Genomic DNA, 12,007 nt, shown 5'->3' with positions numbered 1-12,007 from the left:
TATATTATTGTCATAAACAATATGACAGAGACCAGTTATTTTAGTTTTTTTGTAATATGTTTTTACTATAAAACGATGTTATAATATATTTGTAGTATATTTGTTTTCTTCTATTTGTAACAAATGATTGAGCGACTTTTGATAATGCTTTGGCTGTTAACTAAAGCTTTAAAGAGGCGATTTATCTAATTGATTCGATTGCGTTGCTTTTGAAGTTTATATTTCAATATGCAATCTGAGGACACGATAATGTCCATAAATGTGTTTGATGGAGTGCTTTGTGCAGTACCTTTGCATATCAACACATCACATCGTTTTTCATTATCCAAATAGTGTGCCTTTCTGGAAATACTAATCGTACGAAAGTGTTGTAATATTGGCCTTATCACACATGCACATGATTCGGGATGAACGCAAGATACCGGAAAACCCGGGAAATTGGTCACGGTTTCGCAAAATGTTCGGCTGCGACCGGCTACCAGTGTTCGGGTGAATGTTTTCCTTCGAAGCAACCGAACGCGGAGGGCTTCTGTTTATACTGTTCAGGTTCGGCAGCAGGTCGGAGCCTTTCTGATGAACTTCGGCATCTCTTTGTCCCTCGCCTCTCATTCGGGTTGGGTTGGTTCATGTGTGACAGTCGATTACTTCAATAAACATGCTTTTGTGCTGCGCTCTGTTTGCCTAATGCAAGGGAAAAAGTGTATTTTTAGGTAGAAAAAATATTAAAATATACAAAAAATCCCTAACAATAGTAAATGCAACAACTTTTCATTGATCACTTTGGACAGAGAAAAACAAATCGCTCACTGCACTGTTTTGAATGAACCCAGCAAACGGCGGACACAGAATGAATGTTTTCGTTTCCAGCCCCGGCATACCGGTCTCGGGGTAGCAGCTTCGGCACCGGTGCGCGGCAGCATCTGCGCACTTTGGAACACGCGCACCCGAATGCAAGGGAACAAGCGTGGAATTCATTCCTTCCCTTCAGTCTGCTTTTGAACCGCGCGGAAGGTGTGTGCACGCTTGTTCGCTGTTCGCGCGAGACCGCTAGCAATCGAGGGAGCAACGATATACGCACAGGGCGCCCCCTGTGCGCGTTTCTTGTTATTGTGTGCGTATGTAGTTTGGGAGTTAAATCTTGGTTGGTTAAACTGTGGAAATCATTGCACAATTTGTTGTTTGAAAATGTAAACTTGTGGCGTTAGTGGTTAGTTATTAAGATTGAAGTGAAGATCTGTGAAGCAAAACACAATCAATTGCTCGTTGTTTAAGCGTGCTAGCTTACTAATAATTCCCATACAAACCGGTACGTGAAACAGTTCCTGTGGTGACGACGAGAACTGTAAATTACAAAGCGTTTTTTTTTGCAGAAAACACGAAGGAAACAAAGTTCATAACCGCACTGAAGTGTATCCAATAGATTGAAATCTTATCGTTATTAAGTAAGCAACGACAACAAAAAAAGTGTGGCTTTTGTTTTCGCAAAGTATTTGCAAACCCGTAAATACCCAACTTTTTGACGATGATGACTCTCGAGCGACGAGAGGAACGAGCGGAAGAAAATCGTCCCAAAGAAAGGATAAGTGGTGTGCCTTTTGTGCTGTGTGCTGTGTGGTCGCGAATTGAAAAAGTTACCAAGCGTTTGAAGAGGGTCAAATTTTAATAAAACCCTACACCACAAGCAAAAAATGTTGGACCGCGCGTGCTGCTGCTGCTGCTGTTGCTTCATTCATAACGCGCGCGCGAGGTTGGCGGTCCCGGGAGAGAGTCCTCCCACTGGTGGTGGTGGTGAAAGAAATTCAATGAAAACGGTGGAGCATAAGACGGCCATGTTTTGTGTGAACGCCATATCAATACAGAGCTAGGCAGAGGAAACCGAAACTGGAGCATCCTGCTAGGAGGCACCGTGTGGCTGGTGAACGCAACCAAAAGAATCCTTGTATGTGTGTGTGTGTTTATGTGCGTTTTTGTACGGTCGGTTGGTTTCCCTTGGAGTGCTTTGGAGCTGACAGAACGCACCAGAAAACCCCGAAGCGCCGAGGGGAGGCTGTGAATGAGTGGGTGATAAGTACCGGTGTGAAAATTGCGAATCCCAGCCTCGCGCCCGTGCCTGGTTGGGAAGGAAACGAAACGGATGGCAACCTTGAAGTCCTCCTGGGTGGGCAGCATAGCATCGGGTGCAGTGTGGTGGATGTTAGAGGTCTGTGGGCGTTCTTTCGGAAGGCATAAGGAATGTTTGTAAGCTGCCGAGAGAACGCCAGCAGACGGAGAGAGTGATGTTGCTGCATGCTGCGTTACCTTGTGGCAAGGACGTGCTGTGATCTGTGTTGTTGTTGCTGCTGCTGTTACCTTCTTGAGAATATGCTGTGAGGCACGGACTGGGTTTTGTCGTGAACAAAGTGGTCCAAATTTTCCGCTCCAAAACACTCTACATGTTGGAAGATACTCGCTTTGGGTGGTCCTGCTTACTGCATGCACTAAACGTCTGCTCGGAGAAGTTCTGTTGCTATTCACTCCACAAAAAAGAGGGTCTTTGTGACCTTTTTGTGCCATTTTTTGGAGCGAGTACAGTCCACCGCTCAGACATTAATGACAATTTGTGATTATCTCCTCATCGAGCCCTTTTTTGAAGTTCGTTTATGCGAGTGTGCGTGAGTCGCATTTCCAAAGGCTTACCCGCTGCTCTTGGGAATGGGAAGCAGGTAGTAAACTCCAAATTGCTAAACTGCTCCAGCTTCAAAACGCCGCAGCAATCCCGGAAATTAAACCTGCGGATTTGGCCGATGGTCCCAGCTCTCAACTCCGGTCGTCTGGCGTGAGAAGGCTTAAGCGTTTCGCATTCGAGTGGTGATGCTCGGTGTATTTTTGTGTTGTTTTTATTGCGATACCATGGCCGCTACACTTACACACCCTGCTGAAAGTGTACGTGGGGCATGAGCAAAAGTGGAAAGCAAGGGGAGAAAAAAAATTCCAAACATAGCCAACGTCCAGAACCACGGGAGTTCTGAACGCAGAGCAGCGCGGTCTGGCAAATGCCCACCGGCGTGTTAACCTGCAACGGAGTGCCCGGGCGATGAATAATTAATCGCTGGTCATTCATTATAAACGAAACCGTCCGGCTGGTGCTGGTGTGCTCGGCGCACTGTTTGTGTGTCCTCGTGGACCTCGTGGATGAGGACTTAATTAAAAACGAAAATCTGGAATCGGTATAAAGGCTGCACGCTCACTCACACTCTCTCTTCCAGAGATTGTCCGATTTCACGTAGCGTCAAAGGGCCGCCATGCGAGATATTAGGAGGCCGTTTTGGCACCCGACACTCTGGAGATGATAACCTTCAATTTTTCGGAACAGTTTGATTGATGGATTGAGGCCGATCGATCAGTGATTTTGATGGACGTGTAGCGTGGTCCACGAATGGTTATTCTTTTGGTCGCAAAAAATATATACACAAAATTCGCATAATTATTTGGGGAGACGGAGGACGGAAACGGGTTTGATGCCCGGAGAAAATAAAACCCAATTTTGGGTCATTCTGATGTTCGTGTGAAATGTTGCGGCATTAGGCACAACCAGATTGTGCCGACATGCAGAGTCTAGCTCGAGGCGAACGGGCAAAAAGCCCAAAGAAGAACGACAAGCTTTAAACGGAGCGCTTGAAAAACGGGAAGTGACTTTCGAGTGCGAAAACATCGCTTCGAAATAAGTTGGCCTGGCACGCAGGGTTGCTAATAGCAACCTCCCTTTTTATATCACTCACCACAGCACACAGCACAGCATCACTTAGCCGGCAGTGGGTCCTTGCGGACGCTCAGTGAAGCAAACACGCTCGCTTGAGCAGAGCAAGTTCTAGGAGTTTTTCAATTGCAATCGAACATCAATTCCAAACGGACATGTGTTATTTTTTTTGCTCGGTATTGGTGTATGTGTGGTGAACGGGGAGCTTTTCCAGTAGCCCGGAAGCGTTGTTCAGAAGTGAAAATTGATTGCAGTGAAACGAAACGAAAAACAAAAAAACCGGGAAAGAAAAACAGAGCAGCCAACCGAACATTGTGCAAAAGTTTTCTCTTCTCGTTTTGTTTTCTTTTTATTGCCAAAAATCACTCCATTTTCGTGTGTTTCGTTTTCTCATACAGCAGTGGGGTAGCATCAGAGCAGCAGCATCCATGCCCGTCTAGCGGTGCCGGTTAGATATTTTTGTGTGCCAAAACCTGAAATCTAGTACCAAAAGAAAAAGAGAGAAAGAGAGAAATATAAAGTGTAGAAAGAAATGGTTTGAAAGTGTCCGGTAAAGTGCCAAGTGAACGCGAAAGGAAGCAAAAGAGGTGGTCGAAAAATAATTATAATAATAGTGATCAAAGTTTTTTTTTTGCTATCAGCCTCTCCCTTGTACCCTCTTTTCGCGCTCAGTTTGTGGTTGAATTGCTACAGGGCTGCAAAAATTGGAAGCCAAAAAGAGAATAATAGATAGTGGTGTGCGTGTAGTGCTTCTCGTACGCCGTTGTGAAGCGATGGCAGAGATGATGTGCTGTAAAGCCTACTACGCTCGCGTCGGTTCGCTTTATCCGTCTGATAAAGCACGGCAGGTGAATGTGAAAGTGTGATGGCATTGGTGCGTCCGCGCGCGTGTGTGTGTGTGATCGGTTTGTGAATTAGATGCAGTACATCTGCTCTTGGTAGCTAGCAAATATAAAAAATTCTATACCCTACTCAACCAAGTTCCGAGCTAATTAAGGTTTTGTAAGTGTTGGAGAAGGAGTGGTTAACACTGCCTTTCTCTAGCGCCAATCGAATAGCGGCCAAAACAGGAATTAAGAATTAAGATAAAGAAAAAAGTGGTGCCAAAAACAGCATCTCTCGTTAGAGTGCGAGATAACAGTGAGGGAGAGGTGCTGATAACGAGTGAAATAGGTAACGGGCAGCGTCCATTATCAAACCCCGAGCAAGAAGGCAATCAGCGTCATCATCATCATGGTGGATATAAGCTCAATTATCGAGGGAACTGTCAAGTTTCGGGATGGAAAAAAGGTTAGTAGACTGTGATCGAACAGTGGGAATGAAGCACTAATTACCGACAACACAACGCATTTGACGATTTTCGGGGGGATTTCATTCAGAATGCGTAACGCCCGTGTACTATCTTCTTGTGGAGGCTTTACGTCAAGTCTGGTTTGCTCTTATCACCGGAAATGTCTTCCGGAACAATCCCTACTTCCTATGATGATCCAAATCCCGTTTGGTTCTTACAGAAATCAATGAGCTGCTCTAACAATCATTACGGCATGCCGTAACTTTGAAGGAAATAGAACGAAAGTGGAGTGTTTCAGGGAACTTTTGAGGCACAAAACAACTTCTGCAATAATCACCAAACTCAAATCCTTAACGGTTCACGTAACACCTGTGTCTGTATATATATATACTCTCTCTTATTATCTTCATAACATCTACTGCTGCGGTAACTTCTCGCGCAATGTAACACTTGTTCTGGGAATGGAGGCTACACTCTCTTTGTATACAGCCCTGACATTACCAAACTACGCCTAATTGGGTGCCCTGTTTAGACGTTGCAGTACGCTTTTTCGGTCGACCTTGAGAACAAGACCAAACCGACACAAGAAAACCAACTTGTGGCTGGGAGTTTTCCACGCTCCCAAGACCTTTGCATTACTTGCTAATGTTTCTTTCGGCTTCAAACTTCCAAACGCGCCAGCACCACCACCCGGCGAGTGCGTAGGCTGGGTAAAGTAAACAATTTGAAAGCATAATATAAACCACCGTGTACCGCCTTCGTACGGCGCGAACCGAAAGAAAATCCCCGCCAAGCGAGCAACTCATGCCGAGAACTCGTTAGATTTGGAGATCAGTAGCAGCCGGCAGTTTCGGGATTGTTGTTTTGGGTGGTTTTTTGTCTTTGCATAATGGTTGGTGGCGGCCTATCGCAAATTTTCTTTTTTTTTGCCAAGACCTTGTTGTTCCTCCAACGGCAAGGGCTCGCGATGAGAAGTTATGATTGGAAGAAAAGGGGCAAAGAAAAATCTCCCAAACCTTTCCCGCTGCGTTTCACAAGAAACGTCATAATGACCTTCGGAATGATTTGCGGAAAAAAAGAGAGCGAAAGAAATTATCTGCGGCTGCGGAAAATACACCGTTCACGACGATGACGCTGCATTAGTGCCAGCCGGATGGGGGTGTAGGCACTAGCCTGATGATTATTTAAGACCCCCTCTTCCCTTTGCACATATCCCGGGGTTATTCGCGGGCTTATGGGTGGAAGTAATTTTGTTAGTCTATAGTTTTGGCCATCGGCTCGCTGGGTTGAAACTTTCTCACGAACTTCCTCCCTGTTCGCCAATTGCACAAAGTCTCTTCCTGCGGCAAGGAGGTTTCCTGCCAACCAACATCACCGCTACCAGTACGTGACTGACTTCGAATGACTGGTCGAAACTTTTGTTGCGCAAAAGTTTTGCACCATTACCATGCTTCCTACCGCGCGGAGGCTGGAAAGGCCTTGTGATGGGAGGTCCTAGCGAGTTTATAAGGTGTCGTTGTGAGGTGCTCAAAGTTAGTCGCTGGCTATGGAGTGCTAGCACGCGAACAACTTCAAAAACGTGTTCGGAAGGCGTAGCTCTGCGGACCTGACTGCCAAACAGGCAGGGATACGTTTCAGTTGTGTCCAATTTTGGATAACGTCTGAGATGGTAGGAGAAATGGTAATGGTTTGACGATGGCGAGATCCCGTAACCTGCGTGCCTGAAAGTTGCATCACATTTCACTAAGAACCCATGCTTATAGCTACAGCAGCAAGCTAGCGCTGGTCCCGAGAGCTGTGGACATTGAAGCTCTCTCCATTTCATCCAGCGAGACGACCGATCTTAATCCGATTAGACGTTTTGCATTTATGCATTCAGCAATATTCTCCATCCAGCGCTCGGGGTATATACGCTTGCAACGACCCGAACGACACTGCTAGCATATGCAGTTGCCGACCGGCAACTCGGCTAAACTTATTCCTTACACCGAGTTGGAAAGATGAAGCGGAAGTTCTTCAAACGACGACAGACATACAAACCGTACCAGACACGGGGCTCAACTGCACTGGAGGAAAACGTACCGGGAAAGTCTTCTGGAAGTTATGATATGCATTTTTCATCCCACCTCGGATTGATTACGCCGGTTGCAAGAAATGCACACCGGGAGCTTGGCTGGGAAGGGAGTCAATACCTGCATTGACGCTGGGGGCTGCTGTGCCTGTGAGACGTAAGAAAATTAATTTTCAATAATTAAAACCACCCCGGCTCAGATTTACGTGCCCAACTGCTGGCACTGGATTCGGGAATGGAGCTGCAGGAGCTGCACGAAGTCTGTGTGTCTTCGTAAGAACCCCAAAGGCTAGGATTTTGAGCTGTAGGTTGAGTAAACGAGTACATGATTTAAGGCAAGGGATTACGTGTGTAATCTGGAGTGCAATTTAATCGAATGTCGCATTCATCAATGTTGCATCAGGCGAAGAAGGAAGCGCAGGGATGGTAGTTCATGGATTATAGAAATAGAAATAAAACGATTTAAAAATCATTTACGTACCAAGTGAAATCTTGCCGGTGCGCTTTCAGTTCAATTAAAAGGGTTATAAATTGGGTCTGAATTTCATTTTGGTTATCTGTACAGTCAAAATTTATTTCAGTGCAAGGGTTAACGAACTTATGGGTGGATTATTTCTTCACGCCATACCTTTCATAAGTTAAAAACTGAGGGTCTGAGCCAAAGAGTGTCAAGCCTCTATCGTTCTGCATTTGACATTTAAAATATTCGACCCCCCCCCCCATTCGATGCCTAACGACTAATGAATCACGACTTGTTCAGCACGCAGTCTCGCGAACATCAAAGGGCAAACGCTTACGCCCGATGTGTACCACGTCATACGTTTGATCTGCTTCTGTACGATTACGGGAACTACCACCAAAAAGGGCAACACATTTTCGACCGAAAGATTAGCAGACATTGAGTCGGCAGTTTGTGGCCATCATCGTAATCATCAGCACCAACGCCATCAGGCAACGATCGATCGATAGGCACCCGATATAGCTAAATCCCCGTCCCTATCTTGACACTTAATCGATAACCACGATGTAACATTTCGCGAACAGTTTGATGTAGATTGTCGATTCATTATGGCGCGCGTTACACGCACTCTCACACTGCACCTTATACGCTACCGGCCTTCGTCAAATCGTGGTTTGCATAAGAGACCACGGCACTGGATGGACGGCGATTGCTAATTTGCTGATAAAATTACTGTAATCATATCGGGGAGCAATGCTTTGCGTCATCTCTCCCAGCCCTTGAGCAGCTCTCGATGTCGGGATGTTACAGCATCACGGAGTATGATTACTGGGTAGCGAGACAAGATTGAGAAAGTGACAGAAAATGAACACATTCAGCAATCTTGATAAGCTTGGACGTAACCGTCTCTAATCCATTTGCACCTCACCGGGTGGTTGCTAATGCTTGACAAAGAAGACGCTCGGTATGACTAAGTTTGAACCTAAAGCCTACCGCACACTGAAGTCCACGTCGACATCAGGTCGGCATCTTAAGAACTCCGCCGGGACACATTTGTTGTGCGGTGCAAGGTGTTGTGCTAATTTGCCCACCGGAGCCATTTCGTCTTCATCGTTCGGTACTGCTTGACTAGAGTTTTTTTTACTAACTTCACTCTACTTCTTCCGACTTTCGCGGTTCGGTATACTTTCGGAAACGAGCTGCTAAAATGTCCCACCGGGGGTGCCGTGCGCTCCAACTTATGGTGGAGATAATAAAAGAAAACGGTTTATTTTTTCCATTAAATAATGCCAACCTTACTACCTATCGCAAGTGCCTTGAATGCTCGCACATCAAGAGTCCATTGAGAGATTGGGATAATACGCCGTGCGCTTCACCGGATCTTGGGAGCAGACAGCAAAAAAAAAAGAACACTCACACAAAATACACGTTTGGAAGTTTCCGGATTAATCAGATTATGATATTATGTAGGGCATGCTTCCAAGAGCCGGTGGTCGGTTGTAGGTATTTTGTTTCACACCGTCCCCATCATCCGCGATGTACATTAACTTAGTTGTGATTTTGTGGCTACCTTAGGTCACTCTTGCTCTCTCCGTAGCTCCCCACTTTGTCGATGATGGATCGCTACGGGCACGTCGTGTCTCGTTTTGAGGTGAATGAATCAAATAAATACTTCATTAGAGAGGGGTCGAAGCGTAACGCGAAAGACAACCACCGTTGGCTTTTATGGACTGCCGGTCGGCATAACTTTGCGAGGTAATAATGGGTAGGCTTTCCGTGAGTAAGATGTTGTGGAGCGAGCTGCTGTGAGTAAGAAGACATTGAAATAGGTAGCTCGCTTTTACACGACCTATTTAATGCTGGGGTCCTGCCGTTAGCGGAGTGGCTTTTGTTTCACAGTTTGTAATCATTTTGTTCTTCAATTTGTAACATGTAAGCGTACAGCAAATCACCTTGGCTACGGAATTCCGCTTAAAAAGGTGTCAATTGCTACATGCTGCGGAGTTTGTGTGGCTGTCGCTCGGTATGGCATGCAAAAGAGTTTTGCAGGTCAAGCAGTTTTAATGCTAATTGCAGCAACCGCACTCTTCACATGTGTCAATTAGCGTATGTGTGTCGAGCATTGCGACGCCAGCAAACTGCTAACCAGATTTTGCACCTTTTTTGCATTACACCAGAACGATGTCGATTAGCGTTCTTCTTTGCCCGAGCTCCAGCATTGACGTTGCGGTGGGACCACCCAACGTAAAAGTGAGCATTCAGATCATTCTTTCCGGTGCTTTTGCTCTCGAGTGCCGACTGCTGCTGCTGCTGTTCGGGTGAAAGCATTTTCGTGCTCCACCGTAAGAAGAGGTACTTGTGGGGTCCATTCTCCAAAACCTCCGGTGCAAGAAAGCGTGAGCAAAACAACAAAACTCTTCAGACATTGCAATTTTGGAGTGCCATTTACGTCTTCCGCCACACTTCTGGGTGAGTGGAGCAACGTAAAGAAAGGGTAGTACCTCGATTTGGAATTCGTCGAAGAGTTGTGAAATAGTGCATGGCGGCTGTGGAGCAAGAGACAAGTTTGTAGCGACTCTGTAGCGTCGTTAGAGAAGCTGAAGCAGTTGAAAGCAGTCTTAAGAGTGCGCTTCAACAATGTGCTGCAACAACACAGGAGCCGATCTTTTCGACACACCAAAGCGGACCCGAGCATAAAATCTCAATCAGAGTGCTGTTCCATCCCGTTGGACAATGTTTTATTCAAAATGAAAATGAAAACATTTGGGCACGACGCTACCCCGAGGAGAGCGTCCGGGTAGTCGCTCCTTTTCTGAGCGAGAAAATTATAGCATGACACATAAAAGCGTAAAAAAACCAATGATACTGTTAGTTGCCGAGTCAGGAACGATGACCACTATCAAAAATTCTGGTGACATTTACTATGGTTCACAAACGGGGACGTCCCATTAAAAGGGAAATGCTTTCAACTCTACTGAACAGACTTGACTGCTCAAAATTGGGTGGGTGCCTTTGCACAAACGGTTCCAAACTGTCGGTGGTCCTCAGTTTTGGGACGATGAGCCTCTCCCCATTTAAAAGGAAGACTACCAGAACCTTGCTCCAGTGTGTATCAGTCCGGTTTGTTCGGTTCGGTGATTGGTCCTGCTTTCTGTGTCATGAGTTTTCGGGCAAACTGACAACCGAAACGAAATGCTGATTAGCATACGATTCTTCATAATGTTGTCATTTGCGTTTGTAAAAGCCCACGTTCGGGTAGGTGTGGTGTGAGGCAATAGTTGCCTTTATAGTTTTATCTAGCCATGAACGCTAGGCACATGTTCGCGTCAAGATAACAGCGCACAACGGTCTTTTGGTGTGAGTGTGCCATATGCTATTGCAACAACGTTTCCGACCTTCCAATTCGTGGTCCGGGAGCCTGGAGCCTTGGAACGGGAACACGTACCATTCCAGCATGTTATTTCATTTAAATATTCATCAAAAGTGTGTATGAGAGAGTGTGTATTTGGAGTTTTCTCCCATGTACACCGCATCGGTGGCGGCTTCCAATTGCTGTCACAGGCACACGTCACGTTGACTCATTTCTGGTCGGTGAACTTGTCGCGCAGTTGGCTCTCGTCACGCGTTTCTGAAGAGCGGTAACGCAGGCAAGGCGTAAACTTTGACACTTCTGTTGCGGCATTGAAGTCGAAAAATAATGCCTCGCAGAGAGTTTGGAACAACAACGGGGAAGGTGGCAAAGATAGCACAATTTCTAGTTTCATTTTGTGTGTGTGATATATACCTCTCGGTGACATGAATATTTTATGAATTTAAACACCTCGACGACCGACGCTACGTTTGCTTTACTCGTTGGAAGTACCACTGTTTCTAAATATGGTGAGATGAGGTCGTATGAGTCTCAAACAGGCTATTAACTGTGCAGAAAAAGTTGGAATGAGATCCTCCAACCCTAGTGCAATGCGTGAAGGTATTATTATGGTTATAATTACACCACATACAGCTTCTGCGCTTGGGTAAAAATGTTGCCCGTTCCAACGAATAATTGCGGAACCCAGGCGTTTACGTTGCCTGCGGATGAAAAGGGGGTTTTGCAGCAATGTTGCTGCTTCAAGTGTTATGGGTGGTAGTTTTGCTTACATTGGGATTTAATATAGCCTGGTTCCGGAAGTGTGGTTTTCCAAAACTACTGGCAAACTACTTCCGTTGGTGGCTTTTAAGTTATGCTGGATGAGTGAGTTGGAGGTTTTGTGGGAGTGCGAACGGTGGGAGTAATGTTTAACGTTTAACTGGACATATTATGTAAGTTGGGTCATTTTAGTAGGAGGTTCTTGTAAGGTTAAGGGTTAAATATTACAATTTATCAACATATATGAATATATGTGCAATGTGTTACAGAGGATCATTTGTTTTAAATTTATGAATTCATTCAAACTCTGTTTTCCTTGT

The 12,007-nt window shown here is 45.6% G+C and overlaps 1 protein-coding gene across 6 annotated transcripts in view; it reads left to right on the top strand.

Annotated features, from left to right (window-relative positions):
- The window catches only part of LOC120899703, a 425,694-nt gene that overhangs the window by 249,921 nt on the left and 163,766 nt on the right, over nt 1-12,007 (top strand). Inside the window, exons 1-2 of one of the 6 annotated variants that reach the window (XM_040305824.1) lie at nt 1,000-1,111; nt 4,135-5,026. The exons of 1 other annotated variant lie outside the window; for it this stretch is intronic. In XM_040305824.1, the coding sequence (XP_040161758.1) occupies nt 4,970-5,026 (57 nt within the window). In that variant the 5' untranslated portion in view covers nt 1,000-1,111; nt 4,135-4,969. Of the gene's footprint in view, nt 1-999; nt 1,142-1,193; nt 1,307-4,134; nt 5,027-12,007 lie in introns of those variants that run through there. 4 more of the 6 variants (XM_040305827.1, XM_040305825.1, XM_040305823.1 and 1 more) reach the window with 4 other exon arrangements.

Source organism: Anopheles arabiensis, chromosome 3 (genome assembly GCF_016920715.1).
Source record: "Anopheles arabiensis isolate DONGOLA chromosome 3, AaraD3, whole genome shotgun sequence".
NCBI lineage: Eukaryota > Metazoa > Arthropoda > Insecta > Diptera > Culicidae > Anopheles > Anopheles arabiensis.
Note: the sequence above shows the minus strand (reverse complement) of the source record. Positions and strands in the feature narration are given on the sequence as shown.